This window comes from Arabidopsis lyrata (genome assembly GCF_000004255.2).
Source record: "Arabidopsis lyrata subsp. lyrata unplaced genomic scaffold ARALYscaffold_6, whole genome shotgun sequence".
Taxonomy (NCBI): Eukaryota; Viridiplantae; Streptophyta; class Magnoliopsida; order Brassicales; family Brassicaceae; genus Arabidopsis; species Arabidopsis lyrata.
The window spans coordinates 2,697,191-2,715,888 of record NW_003302550.1 but is presented as its reverse complement, the minus strand read 5'-3'; the positions used below and the strand labels follow the sequence as shown (position 1 = coordinate 2,715,888).

The window sequence follows — 18,698 nt, the reverse complement described above, 5'->3', positions numbered from 1 at the left end:
TCGCAAATTTCTATACAAATTTATATGTATCTGATAACTTATGACTATTTTTTTTTTTTTTATGATTGGTTGAAATTATTTAAACTATTTAAGGATGTAAACATTGTAGCTGCAGCGGCAGCAAATGAGAGATATAATTGCGGGGGTTTTCATAAGTATCTAAACCAAGAGCCAAAGTTTATTTTGCAGCCAAGTTTCATCTTAGCAAACATATCACCAAAACAAATAAATAATACTGTATGAAAATAAAGAAAAGCCAACAAGAATTTAAAAGGCCTCGGGGTTGCCGTTGCCGCAGCAACTGATGTATCAGTGTCACCAACCTCGCATAGAGTAAAGGAACATAGCTCCAATAATCGCAAACCATACTATTGGTACAATAAAAATAAAGAACCTTAATTTGGGCCTAATCAGTTGGATAAAATCGCATGTCCAATTATATGTCTCTGTTTTTCCTAATAACCTTAAAAACCTTTGTGTTATTTTTGCCAACAAAATTCAAAAACCTGAGGTGTGACCTCTTTTTGGAGTCGGGATTTGGTGTTTATGTTTTCCTTCGTAAGTTGTGATCACTGATTTGGGATCTTGAAATGCTCTCTCAACGTGTTTCCTTACACCACATCCTGTAAATGTGCACTTGTAATAGCTCCTGCACATCACACATTTAACTAACTTATGGCTCAAGAAACAAGCCTCCTCTTCATTCAGAATTGAGAAAACGAAAAGAAATTAAGCACACCTTGGATTGGGATTACCCTTGACAACTTTCTGACCATACTTTCTCCATCTGTAGCCATCGTCAAGAATGTCTATATCACTTGTTGTCTGAACCACTACTCTTGGCTCTTTCACATTCTCTTCTCTTTTCCTGCCCATTCACAACATATCCAATCAGAAATCTCATTGTTTCCTTTTGATTCCAGTTACTTAATTATGACTCTTCTTACCATCTCTTGGCGTCGGCTTCATCTTCACCAATGTCTTTACCGTCTCCATGACTGCTGTTTTGATGCGCTGCTGCAGTGGTGGAAGATGATCGCTTTGTGGATTGGGGCTTGGGATGATTGTGGCTTCCTTTATAGACAATCTCAGTTATCTGACCCTTCACAAGAGACGTCTCCACTTTCTTTTTTGTAAGACAATTTGGATACGTGCATTTGAAGTAACTCCTCGGGTTTTCGCTTCCTTTGACTTGCTTCTGCCCGTATTTCCGCCAATTGTAGCCGTCATCAGAGGTTTTGTTCCTTGACATGATTTCAGATTTGGATACATCCAGTTGGGGTAAAGACTGAGTTACCATCTGAAAATGAGATAGTCTGAAACTAGAATGTCTTAAGAGATAATAAACCAGAAGCTAAGAATGCAAGAATAAGTCTTACAGATGGTAGGAACAATGGAGGAGATGTGTGGTTGTTATTGAAGGAAAAATCTAATTGCTCCTTCACATCATATTTGATTTCATTCTGCTCAATGAGCAAACCGTTGTTCTTCCAGTTCAGAGATTGCGCCGGAAATGTTCCTGTCGTTGGAGACGGCAAAATCTGTGATTTTAGGATCAAAAGAAAGATATTTGTAAGGAATCCGACATAAATACAATCTTTAGGATTAAGAGTTAGAGAGAGAGAGAAGAAGAAGAAGGGAAATGAACGAATCAAGAACCTTGAATTCTTTTTTCACAATCCGCAAGAAAAGGACAAAAACAATCATAGTTTTGAACTGATAGATATGATTAAGAGAGAAGGAAATAGATAGATACGTTAGAGGAAGTGAAGAGAAGAGGTGAGTCGAGAAAGTCGGCGGGAGTAAGGCCAGGAGGCATAGTGAAGTAAGGCGAAGGAGAGAGAGGGAGCGGCGATGGAGTTGCTGTTTTGAATTTCGGGACAGCTCTTTGGCGATCGATAGAGCCCATCAATGGTTTACGTATGGGATACGCTTTCTTCTTCTTCCTCTTCTTCCTAAATTAAATTATGAGTTGCATAGAAGAAAGTTTCCAAGAAAAAGCAAACAATTATAAAAGATAAGCTTGTGACTAAGTGTGAAGCGTGTGTATTCAAAACACCAAAATGTTTGACTTTTTGTTAAAGGCGGCTGAATTCACATCACTTTCAAGAGCCCTTGAGGTCTTCTTCCAAACTACTGAATGCCAAAACAAATAATATCTATTTCTCATCTCTCAACAACTAAAAGCGCAAAGCAAAGGAGGAGACTAAGCAAAGGAGTGGACTAAGCAACTGTCATCTGATTTAAACGGTAAATCACCAAAAAAATCCACCATACAAACATTACAAAACGCTCTACTCAGCTATTTTTTTGATGGGTTTTGGAAGCCAACAACATAAGAAAAGAAATAGGCTCACAAACTGAGACAAGCAGCGAGTCTATTACAGAGTAAAATCGAAACGGTTTTGATGATTCAAAGCAGTTGGAGTTTTAAGCAGCTTGTTGGGAAGCAAGTCTCTTCCTGGCTTCCTCAATGATGGTCAGCTTAATACCTTTGCCCTTTGGAAGAGACATCCATGGCTTTGTTCCTTTCCCGATGGTGAACACATTACCCAACCTTGTGGCAAACTCATGTCCTGTTGAGTCTTGAATGTGTATCGTCTCAAAGCTTCCCTTATGCTTTTCCCGGTTCTTGATCACACCCACACGCCCTCTGTTTCGGCCTCCAGTCACCATCACAACATTACCCACGTCAAACTTGATGAACTCAACAATCTTGTTCTCCTCAAGGTCCAGCTTGACGGTGTCGTTTGGCTTGATGAGCGGGTCAGGGTAACGGATGGTGCGACCATCATAAGTGTTCAAGAAAGGAATTCCCTTCTGACCAAACTGGATAGATCTAACTTTGCAAAGCTTGAACTGCACATTCAACCATAAAAAAAGACTCATCAATCTTCTAATCCCAATCACCACTTCTAATCCCAATCAAGATCTAAGAAGAAAGTGCAACAAACCTTTGCTTCCTCATCCTTGATGGAGTGGAGACGGAAACGTCCCTTGGTGTCGTAGAGAAGACGGAAGTTCTCATTGGTCTTGGGGATCGATACAACATCTATTCAAACCAAAATTTCAACGTTTAGGTCAGTGATCAAATACATAGACAAAAAGGGCAAACATAACCGAAAAATAAGAAAGGACATACCCATGAAGCCAGCAGGGTAAGTCTTGTCAGTCCTAACTTTGCCATCAACTTGGATATGCCTTTGCATCAAGATAGAGATAACTTCACGGTAAGTCAAAGCATACTTCAACCTGTTCCTGATGATCAGGACAAGAGGAAGACACTCCCTCGACTTGTGAGGTCCAGAAGATGGTTTGGGAGCCTACACAAGAAACAGCACAAAATGATCAACCAATATTACAGAACAATGGTCTTAAAACACACAAGATTGATAAGGCAAACAACTTACGAAGGCACCACCAAGTTTGTCAAGCATCCAATGCTTAGGAGCATTGATCCTCTTTAGATGCTTCTTCAATCCTCTTGCCTGCAAAATCACATTTGATGCATAAAAGGTCAAAACAATCAAGGCAAAGTCATCACATTTGATAGAGCCTCATCAAAAGGAGGCTACCCAAAAGCTCAATTGTAAAAAATAACACAGTCTGTAACATTACATTCAACAAAATTCTGCAATCGAACCCACACAAAACTAAACATACGGTCTACGGCATGAAACGAGGAAACTAGAGTCGCCATTGTCCTAAGAAACTAACAAAAACGCCCATAATTGAATATCCATGTAAAAAGATGCAACTGAACAGAAGAGACTAAACACACAAATTGGGAGAAAATCAAGAAATTGAGCAGACGAACCATGTTTGCAGCTGCTCTGATTCCACTGCGGCTACGATTACAATATATATATATATATATCACAAGAAAATAAACTAAAACCCTAGTTGTTTTCCTATTGGGCTTATTTATTTAGGCCCATTTTGACACAAAAAAAATAGTTAGGCCCAAATAGATTCCGAAATTTAACCAAGGGGCCTCCTGAGTCAAAAATCCCATAAAATGATCTCATCTTTTGGTATCGGGAACTTGATTTGTCGAATTGATTAAGAGCATGATTATAGGTGGTTTCTTAAGTAGTTCTTAAGTTAAAAGCTGGATTAAATTAAATTGAAAGTAATGTATAAAACTAAGGAACATTTCTTAGGTAAGAGACAGTTAAGAGGTGCCGCATGGCACGTTAGCGTTGGGTGTTTTTTTTTTTCCTTTTTCTCTCTCTCAGAAATCGTGAATGCGAAAAAGAGGAATCGGAGGCGATTTGCGATTCTTACTCGAATCGGAGGAATCTCCGACGCGAATGACCTTCGGCCGTCGTTCTTCTGTTAGGCCAACTTCTCCACCGTCTCCGGTTGTCCACGGCGTCTTCGGTTCACCAAAGCAGCGACGTTGGGTTGCGAAATCGGGGAGATTCTCCGAGGTCTCAGTCACCGGCGAGAGCTGCGAGTCAGCCTTCGCCGTCGAAGCGGAAAACGGAGCATTCTCCGTATAGGAGGAATCCATTGGGTGAGATTGATCCAAACTCTGTAGTGTTTCCTCTCTCTCAAGGTGATAAATTGGGTTCTGGTAACAACAATTGCAACAAAAGGATGATGAACAAAGACAATGAAATTGCTCAGGTATTGTTGGAATGAATTGGAATTAGGAGATTTTAGTGTTTGTGTATTAGAAGTTAAGGTATTTGGTATTGTTGGAGTGAATGTTTATAATGTTGTGTGTTTTCAGAAGGTGAATCCTGTGATGAATACGAAACCTGCTACTCAAGCGCCAATCCGAAGAACCGCAAGTCCGAGTCGTGCCATCAAAGAGCAACAAGAGGCAGTGGAAGGGTGTAAGATAGGGTTATCATCGGTAACTGAATTGGTTGAGCCTCAAATTGTGAGCATGAGCAGATCTTTGAGGAAATCTCGTGATTTCGATTTCAGTCCCGAAGCATTGCTCTCAAACAATATCGACATCAACAATGTTAACAGTAACAATGCGACTGCATGATCAACATTTCCATCTTATACAGCTTTGCTTTTAGAAGACATTCAGAATTTCCATCAGAAGAGTGTTAATGTTAGTGCCTTAAGTTCATCTATGTCCAAAGCTTGTTCTATTGTTGAAGCAGTTGCAGATCTTAACTCCACTACAAATCAACATCAAAGAACCGAGGTCAGTTTCACATCCGCAGCAGCGAAGAAAGTTGATCTAATGGAGCCAAGCTTTGAGAAGTATGTTACTGTTAAGAGAGGAGCTGCTATTCCGGAGGACTCTCATGACTGCATTGTAGCTGACCCTTAGGAAGTCAAGTGCTCACGGTGGTGTGACCAAATTGTCTCCATGAAAGTGCTAAGCTCATTGAGAAGCGTGTGCAGATCATAACATCAATTTGCTAAAGTTCCAAGTGTCAAGAGTCTTGGTGAATGGGCTGGTAAGTCTTTATGTTTTCTCTGCATATATCTTATTAAGGTAAAGAGATTATACTCAAAATGTCCATAGCTTGATGTAGATCCAGGTGATGTGTCTGGCCATCACACTTGTGGGTTTAAGAAGAGAGCTAGAGAAGTTCAATGAAGCAGTTTCCGAAGAGATTTGTGTCAAAGGGATGTTGTGCTTTGATCCAACTCATGCAATGTTTGAGTCCATTCATTTGCTTATGTTAAACGTATGAAATATTATTAAGTAATGTCTTCGACTTTCTAGAATGTGTTCAATGTGTTTTTGTTGTAGAAAACACGAAATTTGTGTCTTGTATAGGCCAAGTAGAAGACACCAAATTTCTGTCTTGATTATGTTTTTGAATTACATACATTCTTCATAGTAATTGGATTTGGTGAATTACATAAACTGTGATTATGAATCTTTGTTTTGCATTTGAGAAGTTGTTGATGTGATTATGAACTCTCCAAACACCAATTACACCAAATATACCAAACACCAATTACTTTGTTCCAATACAGCATATATGTTAAAAATTTATGTACATCATGCTCTAAGAGCCTACCATTAATCACACAAAAATCTTAACACAAAAAAACTATCTCTTAACTATCACTTTTACAAATATATTACTTAAATATTGCTAAGAGATATTTCTAAGATACTACTAATAATCATGCTCTAAAGCGAAACAAAAAGTCAAAAGACAAAATTGTACGAGGTTTTGAGTTTAGGTTATTAAATCGGTACATTGATTTTGTTATACGGGTTAGGTTTTTTTTTGGCCCTAGATTGTGTTTGTATACTACAGTATTATCATTAGAGCTAAATGTTTTTCATCTAAAATTGACTTTAAAAAGTTCAAGCTTGTCCTGGAATTTTGGCATCGGGTCTTAGAAACAAGATTTGTTGCTGAGGTGGAGTTAAATTATTGGTCGGTAAAAACTTACTTTTACAAATGTGTACAGCATAACAAGCACCAAACAAAAGATTTAGAGCCAAATACAACGATTTCAAAACAATTTATGGTTCTCTTTTTAATACAATCAAGATTCAAGCATGGCCCTTTACATATTGTGAATTACATTCACCGCCTGCTTATCATTTCATATATTAAAGACTTAGGGGATTCATGTGTTCCTTGAAGTTGTCCATTACAGGTTTGGGCAACGTGACTAGCACTCTAACACCACCGTGCTTCCTCGGCAAGAAAATGCAAATATCCGGTAGATACTTGGGAACCAATGGTATAATATTCACCGATCCTCCATACCCAAAATCAATTTCGTCTAGCAATCCAAGTTGCCTCCAATCAGTAAGCAACATGAACGCTCCGTTCCCTCCTTCACACGCTACCTTCATCTTCAACGTTTTCTCTGTCTCTCTTAGCTGCTCCAACACGTACCTCTTCTCCAGCGCCGCTTTCTTAGCTTCTTTAATGAGCTTAACAACATGAGACAACGGTGAGTTGCTCAACTCTCCAGCCTTCATTGCTACGTTGGCTTTGACAAATGCGTTCCCGTAGTAGCCTTCCGGTAACGGTGGCTCCACAATGCGGCGTATACCCACAGCCATTCCGAAAAGAGAAGTCCCATTTGGACTTAGCTTCAAGGCTCGGCACCTTGATCTCCAGACGTGGGCTGCAAGAATCTCTAGAGTCGTGACCTCCCCCGCAACCTTCTCCTTGAGCTGAGTGATCTCTTGGGATGTCACGTTGAGGATCTCACATACCATGTCGTTAGTGGGTGTGTAGGGGGAAGTTGCCACAGAAGAGCAAGCCTCTCCGAAGTCAACCAGCTTGGGAGCTTGTCCCTCCTCCACTTGCCCTACTTATATATATATATACAAATGTTAGGTCGTAATTAATCTCACATCATATATAAAATAAAATATATTTCAAAAATATATAAAAGATATGGCCAATCTAGTTTTTGTCAACTGATCTGAAACTATCAAGATGATTAGTAATGCGTCTAAATCTCAAAGAAAATATATTTAGATGATATTAGTTAACATATACCGTTTAAGCTAAAGTTGTTAGAGGTGAGACGATGTCTTTCCCAAACGGGGATGATGCTAGGTTGTATATTTCCCGCGGCGAGCTCAGTTAAGGCTTTGAAAAACTGAGACGCTCCAAAACCATCACACAAGGAATGAGAGAGAGCCGTTGCAAGAGTGAGACCTCCACATGCAAACAGAGTGATTTGCAAAGCCAGAGGGTTGTAACCACCAGAGGCCACAGCTACATCACAAGGTACTAGTTGGTATAAGTCAGCGTCCATGTCCTTCAAATAGTTGAGGGAAGAGAGAGTGCAGTCCGCGGTCGCCCTAACAAAGGGGACTCCTTGCGCGGGACTGCACCTCAACTCTAATCTATGGTCGTGGGATCCACGGTGAAGTTTTCCAGCGAGAGGGTAGTAATAGACAAGAGCATCAGAGAGAGCTTGCTGAAAAAGGGAAGCTGGATCGTGGACGTGGTCGTTCGGGGGTGGGGCGTAGACATAGATGGTTTTGGCGAGGGTTTCGAGGTAAGGATCATTGTCGAATGTCGAGAGAGAAAGAGAGACATCAGGGGTTGCCTTTGAGGGTTTCACTATAACCACTTGCGATTTCTTCACCACCAAGGGACTCGGTGAAGTTATGCCTTGGCTTCCCATCTCGATTTCTATATCACATAAATATATTTGTGTGTAACATTTATATATAGAGAATTTGTAAGAAAATATAGAGGATGTGAGTTGGTAAGATATGACTTTGAAGATTGGAAATGGAAACTGCAAAGTCAAGTATTATTTTTCTATACATAAAAATGTTTGGTTTATCCTAATCCCTTTCAACACTTTTGTATTGAAAAAGAAGTATTGGCTCTTTAATAACTGGAGCTATATATGAAAATGGAGAAACGGGGAAGTCAAATACATCTATGGATACGTTGATTTGTGTGAGAGAGAGAGAGAGAATGAGCAAAACGCGTTTTTGTGTTGTGGTGGTGGTAGACTAGTCCTCACGTATTCATCAGTACTCATCATCATTCTATATAAATATTTCCTAGTGGCTTTATTTAATTTACATTATCTTATAAAATGTGTTTCTGTTTTGGAGAACATCAACATCAGATCTTTTGAAACCGCAAAATAAAGAAAAGTTTAGTAATTGGCTTGTTGGGGGCAGTCATGAAGAGCCACGTACGATCACATGGTCACATAAAGAGAGACTTTAGAAAATGATCATCAGTCAGTGGTTGGGACACGGAAATTCTATGCTGCGTTGTACCATCTAATGTTGAACAGCTCTTCTTCTCCATATGCAATAGTGTTTGAAAGTAATCATTAATTTGGATTTTGGGTTATCTTTCTTTTCTGAATTTCAACTTAACACTATACCAGCGCAAAAGCATCCCAATGACCTCCGCAAGCTCCTTGTTATCGCTTTCTATGATGATTAACATATACCTATGAGGCTATGACTCCAAACCATCTGCAGAGCATATATATCATCGCCATAGCTTCGTCTTAGAGACTATTTCTCCTTAAATTCTAATTTGGTCCATCCACACTTTATGATTGTACCATTATCAACTCTTCTTATGTTGAGATATCTTCTTTTCTATTTGCTAAAGCGTTATGTTGAGATATCTTTTTATAAATTTCATTTACATTTTGGTATGTGACATTTTTTAAAAAAACTATGTAGAAGAGTTTGATTAATTTTTTTTTCTTAACACACTCTATCAGAGTTTTCATTTATTATGATCCTCATAAATCTTAAGAAATTTATTCATTGCACAGCTTAACTTAAAATGTGGATAAATAAATGATATTGATCGAGATGTGATGTTTCTAATGCAATCTTAAAGCTATAGGTTTAATCATTTATTTTTGCAAAAATCCCATTAGATTCATCAGTAAGGTTGTGGTTTTCACGATCACGAAATTAGTAACATCACATTTTGAATATTTCCTAGTTATATAATATAGATAATTCATAACTATGATTTAAGGCTCATCCGAAACAAACCGAGATTTGAAATATGTAATTTTCGGGTTGTTTCTTAAAGAATCACGAATTGAAAATGTTGACCAAGTTCATTTTGTATTTCAATTAATCCATGGATTAAATCTTAACAAACAACTGCTTTAAAATATTAGGTTTTATCGTTGGCACAAATTAAAAAAAGGAGGCTTTATCGTTTTAAAATCACAAAATAAAAGTTACTAATTGTTAACCAAAAGGGAAAAAACAAATAAAAAAAAACACCAACGATCGCCGACCAAAAAAAAAAAAAAAAAATCAAAGATCAACGGCGCATAGTAGCGCGTTGACGAGCCCACGAGCAACAAATACCCGCTGCCTATTCACTTCCACGCAACTATTTAAAAAAAAAAACCTAAAATGTTAGATTTTCCGTTTTGTTAAAATAAAATCCCAAAAATAAAAATTATAGAATTTAGACAGAGGAGCAGAACTGAGTCCACTAGTCAAAACAGAGATCCGTTCGTCCTCTTTTGTCTTTCGGATTCATTTTTCAAATCGGTTTCATCAAAAGAGAGAGGTTATTGATTCTTCTTCCTTTCTCTTTCGAATTGGTTTCTCTTGGTCTTGCTTCTCAATCTTTTTGTTACAGGAGATATCGAAATCGGTTTTTTTTTTTTTTTTGTGTTGTTGGTCTAAAAGGTTAGACTTTTAAGTCCTGATCCAATTGTGCTTTTTGGTTTTTAAAACCCCGTTTGATTCAGTAGTAGTTAACCTGACTTGATTTGGATTGCTAGTAAGGATCAACCAACTGGGAATAAGACTCAAATGTTTTGAGGTAGCAGTTTGAAGTTTGTAGATTTTAAGGATGGAGAACAAACCAAGTGTATTAACTAAAAGATATGAAGTTGGGAGGTTATTGGGTCAAGGTACTTTTGCTAAAGTTTATTATGGAAGGAGTATTCATACCAACGAGAGTGTAGCTATCAAGATGATTGACAAGGACAAAGTTATGAGAGTCGGGCTTAGCGAGCAAATCAAGAGAGAGATCTCTGTGATGAGGATCGCTAAACACCCGAATGTCGTGGAGTTATACGAGGTTATGGCAACAAAGTCGAGGATTTACTTTGTTATTGAGTATTGTAAAGGTGGTGAGCTTTTCAACAAGGTTGCAAAAGGGAAACTTAGAGAGGATGTTGCTTGGAAGTATTTTTATCAGCTTATTAGCGGGGTTGATTTTTGTCATAGTCGCGGAGTGTATCACCGCGACATTAAGCCAGAGAATCTGTTGTTGGATGACAATGATAATCTTAAGATATCTGATTTTGGTTTAAGCGCGCTTGCTGATTGCAAGCGTCAAGATGGTCTTTTACATACAACTTGTGGTACACCTGCTTATGTTGCGCCCGAGGTTATTAACCGAAAAGGATATGATGGTACGAAAGCTGATATTTGGTCTTGCGGTGTTGTCTTGTTTGTTCTTTTGGCTGGTTATCTCCCTTTCCATGACTCTAATCTAATGGAGATGTATAGGAAGATAGGTAAAGCAGAGTTCAAGTGTCCCAGCTGGTTTGCCCCTGAAGTAAAGAGACTATTGTGTAAGATGTTTGACCCTAACCATGAGACTAGAATCACTATTGCAAAAATCAAGGAGAGTTCTTGGTTCAGAAAAGGTTTGCATTTGAAGCAAAAAAAGATGGAAAAGATGGAGAAACAACAAGTCAGAGAGGCTACTAATCACATGGAAGCTGGAGGTTCAGGTCTAAATGAAAACAGAGAAAACCACGAGCCGCCTCGGCTTGCTACCTTGAATGCTTTCGATATTATCGCATTGTCTACGGGGTTTGGTTTGGCAGGACTTTTCGGGGACTTATATGACAAGCGAGAATCTAGATTCGCATCTCAAAAACCTGCTTCAGAGATCATTTCTAAGCTAGAGGAGGTTGCCAAGTACCTGAAGCTGAAGATAAGAAAGCAAGGCGCAGGCGTGTTCAAACTGGAACGATTAAAGGAAGGTAAAAAAGGGATTTTGACGATGGATGCAGAGATATTCCAAGTGACACCAACGTTTCACCTGGTGGAAGTGAAGAAATATAATGGAGACACAATGGAGTACCAGAAGTTAATGGAGGAGGATCTTAGGCCTGCTCTGGCAGATATTGTTTGGGTTTGGCAAGGAGAGAAGGAGAAAGACGAGCAGTTACTGCAGGATGAACAAGGAGAGCAAGACCATTGTAGCTAGACTTCATAGAAAACAGAAGCAATGACAAGAATTGTAGCAGGAAACATGAAGAAGAGAAACACTATCGCGGCTTCAGAAGCATCAAGAACCTCTTAACGAACGATAGCCTGTGACAAACAAAAGCAGAGGAAGGAAAAGAGGAACAATTGCACAAATTGATTGATTCTTTACATAGAGTACAAAAATTGTAGATAGTTGATTGTTTGTAACAATTACGAGCTATTTTTTTTAACCTTGCATCTTGTGAAGTTTTGAACTTGTATTGTTTCATGAGTACAGTAATTGAATTTATTAAGAGTTTGGTTGATAAATAGCAGCAAGATTTGAGAAGTTGGTTTTGTAGAATTCTATGACAGGATTTAAAATGTTGTTTTAGTAAATAACATTTTTCCAGTTTCCATCTAGTCTTTTGATTCACAAACTATGATTGTTGGTAGGACATAACAACTTTGTCAATTAACTGACTAAGAAACTCAAAAAGTAGATCAAAGAAGAAAAATCAAGGAGTTGTTGAAACTTTAAATCCGAAGATGCCCCCGTTCTCAAGTGTTGTCTGTTGAAACATTGACTCTGAAAGAGAGGTATTTTCGTCTTTTCGTGTAAAAATTTGCAACAAAAAAAAAAAAGGCTAATTGAGTGATGAAATAATAGTTAACCAAAAAAATGCTAGAGAAATTGTTAAAAATGCCCCTTTTTCAATACCCCTTTTCAAAAATGCCCCTTTTGAGAGTCCATTTTTAAGTTTGCCCTCTTTTAATTTTTAATGACCATTTTACCCTTATTTGAAACAAAATTAGGTCCACAAAATACAAAATATTTTTTGGCGGGAAAAGTGATCCCGCAATTTTCCCGCCAAAACACTTGTAAAAACCTTTAAAATACCTTGTAAAATTTTCCCGTAAAAATTTTTCCCGCCAAAAAATTTTCCCGCCAAAAATTTTTTTTTGCGGGAAAAGTGATTCCGCAATTTTTTTGCCGAAATTTTTTTGGCGGGAAAAATTTACAAGGTATTTTAAAGGTTTTACGGAGTATTTACAAGTGTTTTGTAAGGTTTTACAATGTATTTTAAAAAGGTTTTACAAGGTACTTATAAGGTTTTATAAGGTATTTATAACTTGTAAAACCTTATAAAAAACTTGTAAAACCTTATAACTTGTAAAACCTTATAAAATAGCTTGTAAAATCTTATAATATCTTATAAATACTTTATAAATACGTTGTAAAACCTTTTAAAATACATTATAAACCCTTATAAATACCCTGTAAAAACCCTTTAAAATACCTTGTAAATTTTTCCCGCCAAAAATTTTCCCGCCAAAAATTTAACGCCAAAAAATTTGCGGAATCACTTTTCCCGCAAAAAAAAATTTTTGGCGGGAAAATCTTTTGGCGGGAAAAAATTTTACGGGAAAATTTTACAAGGTATTTTAAAGGTTTTACAAATTTTTACAAGTGTTTTGGCGGGAAAAATTGGGGGATCACTTTTCCCGCCAAAAAATATTTTGTATTTTGTGGACCTAATTTTGTTATATTTCCTTATATATTTATGATATCTTTTATTAAAAGAAGGGTAATTTAGTCATTTTGTACATAAAAGGGGTATTTTTAAAAATGGACATCCAAAAGGGGCATTTTTGAAAAGGGGTATTGAAAAAGGGGCATTTTTGTGAGTCTCCCAAAATGCTAATGAAATAGTACTAATCTATATATACATTTTTGAATGACTTTTAGCAAATAAATCCTAGAGTTGGACCTTATTTACGGATGAATGCCATTGGCATTAATTATTTAAATTTGAAAAATATTAATTAAAGATATTACCAACACGATTTCGAGAATCATAAATTCATATCTTCCTTAATTTTCTGAGTCATTAATGTGATAATCTTTAGGAAATATTTCTCTGTAAAAAATAAAATCCACATTAATGAAGGCATTAAAATCGACACTAACAATTAAATTATTTAGATATTCAATTATTTTAAGATTCTTATATCTTATTTGATATTTTTTTTTTAATATCTCATTCTTTAATTACTGCGTTTAGAATTTATTGGTTGTTACCTATTTTTTGGTGAAATTTATTGGTTGTTACTTAATAAGTAATTATGGTGCATTTATTTTAGTTAATATCTAATTTAAAGGATTTGTTTTCTTTTATTATTAATAAACGAATAACATGTATAGAAATAAAAGATTTTTCTTGCGACTCCATAATAAAAATATTAAACTCTTATTTTCTACATTTCTTACACATAATATCCTCTTATTCAATAACAAAAAATATATATTGCATATTTTTAAAAATATTTATAATATTTAAATTATATAAAAAGTTTATAATATTAATATTATTTCAACTCTATACAAATTTAATATATATGTATATATATCTTATGGGAACCATTTAAAAGAAATTTTTAAATTGACTTGAATTATATAGCTTTTAAATAAAAGTATTATTAAAAAGAAAAATAACTAAATGATGTTTAATTTCACGGGACGGGTAATATGATGGGACGGGTTTGGGTTGATATTTATAAAAGATAGTATACCACGAGTGAAATCCTAAAATTAATAATCAAAATAATCTATCAAACAAATTACATTTTGATTTTTTTTAAAAAATATAGTCCCGCGGTGTACCGCGGGTTAAAATCTAGTACTAATTCTACAAATTTAAAAACCAGCAAAAAGAATTGGATCTCATAGTATTTATTATTTATTTAGTTTGGCTGATTATTTATATATTTTTTATGATTTATGATTAATCGTGGGGATATCGTACGGACGAACAATTCGGGAGGAAGAGGAAGAGGAAGAAATCGCCGTTGGATCTGGTTTTGGTGGCCATCCACGAACTCATTTTGCTTGTTAAATAAGGAATTGTGTACCGATGATTTGCCTTAAATTTCGAATCTGAACAAGTTGGGTTTCGTGTTCTGGTGAAATTTATTCTATCGCTATTCGTTTTCCTCGTTCGAACGGTTTCTGGGGTTTTTCTGACGACTGCGATTCAAAATCATGAGGAAGAAGCTCGATACTCGTTTTCCTGCCGTAAGTTTTTTTTTTTTTTTTTTTACGTGTCAAATTTCATTTCTTTCGGCTCGATTGATTAATTTAATTGATTGGTTATTCCAAAGTTTAACACTTTTCTACGAATCCAGATAATAAATTATCAGGATTCTGAAATCAAAATTCGTATTTTTTGTTGATGAACTGTATCTTATGTGTCTCTGTTTCGATGCCCTGTTTTTGTTGGTTTTCTTTTGACAGATTTTATGGTCTCTGAAGCTATAAGATTTTGAAAGCTATCAACTTTTTAATGATGCTTGAGTCTTTTACTTACCCTCTGTTCCCTGATATCTGCAAATTTCAGGCTCGTATAAAGAAAATAATGCAAGCTGACGAGGATGTTGGCAAGATTGCTTTGGCGGTGCCTGTCTTAGTTTGTGAGTCACAATACCACAGGAGTATTATTTACCTACTACAATTTGGAGTTGTTTAAATCCTTTCACTAACTTTTTTCATGTATAAACCTATTACAGCAAAAGCTTTGGAATTATTCTTACAAGACCTTTGTGATCATACTTATGAAATTACTCTTCAAAGAGGAGCCAAGACCGTTAGCTCATTACACCTGTAAGTTGATTCCTCATACATCTTTTTTTTTTTATATAGCTTCTTACTGCACACTGCTCATTTGTCACTGCCTTAGGACAAGATCGATTATTATTTTAACGCATCTAAATTACTTGAAATTTCAGATGCTATATTACCATTGCTTATGTCACAGAATTTTATCCCATTACATTTTTTCTCCAGCCTTCCTCATGTTTAGCACATATTTTTCATAATACTACATCCAAATTCACTGATACTGTATGTCTATTTTTTTCAGAAAAAATTGTGTCGAAAGATACAATGTGTTTGATTTTCTGAGGGAAGTTGTCAGCAAGGTTCCTGACTATGGGCATGGTCATGGTCACGGTCACGGTCAAGCCAATGCTGATGTAACCATGGAGGACCGCAGTATCTCTAAGAGAAGGTTGGATCTATGTTAATATTTCTTAGCTCCATATTCTTCTTGGTTTATTTTTCTGGATTCCGTGTTAATGTGATTTACTTTTCTGATTGGCCAGGAAGCCTACCGGTGATGAAGTTAATGACAGCGATGAGGAATTGAAGAAAACTAAAGTGGTGAGCGTTTCTTTCTGCTCGCTTTGTCTCTTTTCTTAAAGACACTATCATGTTTATGAATGTGTCTTGATGTGATGCTTGGTGTTTTGTGATCACTGCAGCAAGAGATGGGGCATGCGGGACCCAGTGGAAGGGGTAGAGGCAGAGGGCGTGGAAAGGGACGCGGACGAAGTGCAAAAACAGCGGAAAGGGAGCTTCTTAATCGCGAGATGGAAATAGAACCAACCATATTGGTAGCATCACCACTACTTACCCTAGACGAAATCAAGATACCTGCACCACCACAACAACTGACTCTGCAAGACAGTGAGAAGAAGGATGTGGATGAAAGGTCTAACCACACAAAGCAAGAGCTGCAAAGTCCCAAAAAAGAAGGTAACGACACAAACTCAGGGTTGGGTCGGGGTTTTGATCTGAACACACACTCACTCGACATCGAGTTGAAGCCGCCATTAATCACAGCCTCAATAGAATTGAAACCTGCAGAGGAATATCAGTGTTGGTCTACCCCAAATATGGCCAATGTTGATCTAATGCAGCTTGCTAATATGAGTAAGAGGTTAGACGAAGACGAAGAAGATTATGACGAGGAGGAAAGTTGATACTGAGACCACAGGCTCGTTAGCGGTATCGAGGTTGGGTTTAGTAGGAAACATGATGTAGAGGATTAAAATAGACTAGCAGCATTAACAATCTGTTTATGTAGAAAATGTATCATTTTTGCTATTGCTCTTCTTTTCTTGCATATTTGTTGTAGATGTTGGAGAAAATACTGTAAAGTCTAATTAGTAATTATTATCTCCAAAGTCTAATCCTATTGGGCCAGTTTAAAGCCCAATAGTTTTGTGCGAAAAAGGCTAATTTGACATTTTTTGTTAACCCATATATAAAGAGACAAATTCCAAATCGATTTGGACTTTTGCCCTATAAGAGTAGCGGCGTCACGAGATTGATATCTAGTGAGTAATCAAAGAGAATGGCTCACAGGGATCATGGAGCCGATTTCCCAATCACCTGCGAATCTTGCTTCGGAGACAATCCGTACGTGCGAATGGTGATTTCTCGCTCCCATCTCTAAGTTTTTGTAGCGTGGCTTATTGATGTTTTCTAGTATTTTAGGTTTAGGTAGTTACCAAATTCTTCTAGTTGTAGCGTGGCTTGTTGATGTTTACTAGTACCGTAGCTTGCACCGCACGTTTTTTGTTCTTCAAACCCTGATGAAGTTGTTGATTATATGTAGACCCGAGCGGATTATGATAAGGAATGCAAGATATGTAGACGCCCTTTCACAGCTTTTAGGTGGCGACCAGGCCGGAATGCTAGATTCAAGAAAACCGAAATTTGTCAGACTTGCTGCAGGCTGAAAAATGTATGCCAAGTCTGTCTTCTGGATCTCGAGTTTGGTCTTCCTGTTCAGGTCAGAGACACCGCACTCCAAATTAATAGTACTCATTACTCTATCCCAGAGAGCCATGTCAACAGAGAGTACTTTGCTGAGGACCATGACAGAAAGGTATATATGACCGACCATGCATTCTTCTTTTTCTTTTTTACTAAACTGTCATATTTTCAAGTGTTCTTAGGTTATATAACCAACCATTATGAATGATTGATGACTAATTCTAGTTTCCTCATGGTGGCTTTTGATATTTTTTGTAGACTGGAGCTGGACTGGATTATGAATCTTCATTTGGGAAGATGCTACCTAATGTACTATTTCAAATCTTCAAAGAACAACACCATACTATGATAGGAACCGGCCACGAGTTTGTAGTTTCTACACCATTGGTCAGTGTAAAAGAGGTGCCGAATGTTCATACCGGCACGAGATGCCCGAAACAGGAGAGCTATCCCAGCAAAACATAAAAGATCGTTATTATGGGTAAGATAATCGATCTTCTCGATTGCTTGACGTTTAGTTGCCTTCTCAAATGCTTGTTTGAATTGTTTCTCATATATACTTTTTACACATTCGCAGTGTAAATGATCCAGTCGCGAAGAAGTTACATGGAAAAGCTGGTGAGATGGGCACTTTGGAACCACCAGAGGATGAAAGCATCAAAACGCTTTATGTCCGTGGACTTAACTCGAGTATCCTCGAACAAGACATACATGACAAACTCTACGCTTATGGAGCTATCAGAGTCTTTGCCGAGAAAGGCTATGCGTTTGTCGCATTCAAAACCCGAGAAGGAGCAGAGAAGGCCATTCAAGAGCTCTCCAACAGGCTAGTTGTCAACGGTCAGAGGCTAAAACTCACATGGGGAAGACCTAAGGTCCCCAAACCTGATCAAAGTGGTTCAAACCAACAGCAACAGGGCAGTGTGGCTCATAGTGGTTTAATACCGCGCGAGAACCGCTATATCTCAGCAGCAGTACTATACGCACCCACCACCACCTAACCAATACAGACCTTATGACCCATCAATGGACCCGCAGAGAATGGGTGCAGTCATTTCAACCCAAGAGGGTGGTGGTTCAAGCACCAGTGAGAACAACGGAGCTTCTTCTTCTTACCCGATGCCTCCACACCAGCCAAACCTGCCACCACCATATGGATATATGACATGAAAATTAGTCTTAACGTTCTTAATTACTTTCGTTTTCAGTTCAGATGCTATTAAATTCTTGAATAACTCATTATTCCACTCTAAATTTGCGAGGACACGAAACCGCTTCTACTGTCATCCTGACCCACTCAACATACAAACATGGTGTCTCAATTGTATTAGAGATTGAATTCTAGCGTTTGATTAGAAAGGGTTATTTACTTTTGTGAAGGGGTAACTTAGCTTTTGAATGACTTTATAAAATCAAATGGTCCAGGTTCGAAGATTTAACTTTCAT

At 37.3% G+C, this 18,698-nt stretch overlaps 6 protein-coding genes and 1 long non-coding RNA gene across 10 annotated transcripts; 4 read left to right on the top strand and 3 right to left on the bottom strand.

Moving 5' to 3' along the window:
* Window positions 1-154: 154 nt before the first annotated feature.
* On the bottom strand, window positions 155-2,030 carry LOC9307319 (probable WRKY transcription factor 26). 3 transcript variants are annotated; one of them, XM_021020451.1, is made up of 5 exons: window positions 1,757-2,030; window positions 1,380-1,541; window positions 948-1,288; window positions 740-868; window positions 155-649 (listed from the first exon to the last, which is right to left on the bottom strand). In XM_021020451.1, the coding sequence occupies exons 1-5, from the start codon at window positions 1,907-1,909 to the stop codon at window positions 499-501; spliced, it is 936 nt and encodes a 311-aa protein (XP_020876110.1). In that variant the 5' UTR covers window positions 1,910-2,030; the 3' UTR covers window positions 155-498. The 3 variants fall into 3 exon arrangements, with proteins under 3 accessions (XP_020876110.1, XP_002871249.1, XP_020876111.1); XM_002871203.2 differs by having other exon boundaries at window positions 948-1,300; window positions 1,757-2,010; XM_021020452.1 differs by having other exon boundaries at window positions 948-1,300; window positions 1,660-1,848.
* Window positions 2,031-2,219: 189 nt separating this feature from the next.
* Window positions 2,220-3,898, bottom strand: LOC9309365 (40S ribosomal protein S4-2). The gene is made up of 5 exons (XM_002871202.2): window positions 3,818-3,898; window positions 3,411-3,488; window positions 3,143-3,323; window positions 2,955-3,052; window positions 2,220-2,859 (listed from the first exon to the last, which is right to left on the bottom strand). Exons 1-5 carry the CDS (start codon window positions 3,818-3,820, stop codon window positions 2,431-2,433), a joined length of 789 nt encoding a protein of 262 aa, XP_002871248.1. The 5' UTR covers window positions 3,821-3,898; the 3' UTR covers window positions 2,220-2,430.
* A 280-nt stretch (window positions 3,899-4,178) lies between these two features.
* LOC9307318 lies at window positions 4,179-5,887 on the top strand. Its single transcript, XR_002330924.1, has 3 exons — window positions 4,179-4,632; window positions 4,739-5,429; window positions 5,508-5,887. It is a non-coding gene; the product is annotated as an uncharacterized LOC9307318 (long non-coding RNA).
* Window positions 5,888-6,342: 455 nt separating this feature from the next.
* LOC9309364 (spermidine sinapoyl-CoA acyltransferase) lies at window positions 6,343-8,312 on the bottom strand. 2 transcript variants are annotated; one of them, XM_021020450.1, is made up of 2 exons: window positions 7,458-8,312; window positions 6,343-7,266 (listed from the first exon to the last, which is right to left on the bottom strand). In XM_021020450.1, the coding sequence occupies exons 1-2, from the start codon at window positions 8,092-8,094 to the stop codon at window positions 6,551-6,553; spliced, it is 1,353 nt and encodes a 450-aa protein (XP_020876109.1). In that variant the 5' UTR covers window positions 8,095-8,312; the 3' UTR covers window positions 6,343-6,550. The 2 variants fall into 2 exon arrangements, with proteins under 2 accessions (XP_020876109.1, XP_002871247.1); XM_002871201.2 differs by having other exon boundaries at window positions 6,343-7,263; window positions 7,458-8,311.
* A 1,520-nt stretch (window positions 8,313-9,832) lies between these two features.
* Window positions 9,833-11,964, top strand: LOC9309363 (CBL-interacting serine/threonine-protein kinase 2). Its single transcript, XM_002873249.2, has one exon. It carries the CDS (start codon window positions 10,278-10,280, stop codon window positions 11,649-11,651), a length of 1,374 nt encoding a protein of 457 aa, XP_002873295.1. The 5' UTR covers window positions 9,833-10,277; the 3' UTR covers window positions 11,652-11,964.
* A 2,434-nt stretch (window positions 11,965-14,398) lies between these two features.
* LOC9309362 (dr1-associated corepressor homolog) lies at window positions 14,399-16,649 on the top strand. Its single transcript, XM_002873248.2, has 6 exons — window positions 14,399-14,708; window positions 15,031-15,103; window positions 15,200-15,293; window positions 15,553-15,699; window positions 15,794-15,851; window positions 15,953-16,649. Exons 1-6 carry the CDS (start codon window positions 14,676-14,678, stop codon window positions 16,451-16,453), a joined length of 906 nt encoding a protein of 301 aa, XP_002873294.1. The 5' UTR covers window positions 14,399-14,675; the 3' UTR covers window positions 16,454-16,649.
* A 103-nt stretch (window positions 16,650-16,752) lies between these two features.
* LOC9309361 (zinc finger CCCH domain-containing protein 4) lies at window positions 16,753-18,459 on the top strand. Its single transcript, XM_021023047.1, is given in 6 exon segments — window positions 16,753-16,905; window positions 17,092-17,364; window positions 17,511-17,559; window positions 17,562-17,733; window positions 17,830-18,219; window positions 18,221-18,459. Coding segments are annotated over 6 exon segments (1,164 nt in total). The 5' UTR covers window positions 16,753-16,827; the 3' UTR covers window positions 18,423-18,459.
* Window positions 18,460-18,698: the final 239 nt, after the last annotated feature.

What these genes read in the sequence shown, in the direction of transcription:
- LOC9307319 (XM_002871203.2), bottom strand. Translation starts at nt 1,909, where the DNA reads ATGGGCTCTATCGATCGCCAAAGAGCTGTCCCGAAATTCAAAACAGCA. An exon ending in TTCTCTTCACTTCCTCTAAC is followed by an intron (nt 1,542 to 1,756) that starts GTATCTATCTAT and finishes CTAAAATCACAG; the next exon opens with ATTTTGCCGTCTCCAACGAC. An exon ending in AAGGGTAATCCCAATCCAAG is followed by an intron (nt 650 to 739) that starts GTGTGCTTAATT and finishes TGTGATGTGCAG; the next exon opens with GAGCTATTACAAGTGCACAT.
- LOC9309365 (XM_002871202.2), bottom strand. An exon ending in TTACCCTGCTGGCTTCATGG is followed by an intron (nt 3,053 to 3,142) that starts GTATGTCCTTTC and finishes TGGTTTGAATAG; the next exon opens with ATGTTGTATCGATCCCCAAG. An exon ending in TCAAGGATGAGGAAGCAAAG is followed by an intron (nt 2,860 to 2,954) that starts GTTTGTTGCACT and finishes TTGAATGTGCAG; the next exon opens with TTCAAGCTTTGCAAAGTTAG.
- LOC9309364 (XM_021020450.1), bottom strand. Translation starts at nt 8,094, where the DNA reads ATGGGAAGCCAAGGCATAACTTCACCGAGTCCCTTGGTGGTGAAGAAA. An exon ending in TAACAACTTTAGCTTAAACG is followed by an intron (nt 7,267 to 7,457) that starts GTATATGTTAAC and finishes TATATATATAAG; the next exon opens with TAGGGCAAGTGGAGGAGGGA.
- LOC9309363 (XM_002873249.2), top strand. Translation starts at nt 10,278, where the DNA reads ATGGAGAACAAACCAAGTGTATTAACTAAAAGATATGAAGTTGGGAGG.
- LOC9309362 (XM_002873248.2), top strand. Translation starts at nt 14,676, where the DNA reads ATGAGGAAGAAGCTCGATACTCGTTTTCCTGCC. An exon ending in ACCGTTAGCTCATTACACCT is followed by an intron (nt 15,294 to 15,552) that starts GTAAGTTGATTC and finishes TATTTTTTTCAG; the next exon opens with AAAAAATTGTGTCGAAAGAT. An exon ending in CGCAGTATCTCTAAGAGAAG is followed by an intron (nt 15,700 to 15,793) that starts GTTGGATCTATG and finishes CTGATTGGCCAG; the next exon opens with GAAGCCTACCGGTGATGAAG.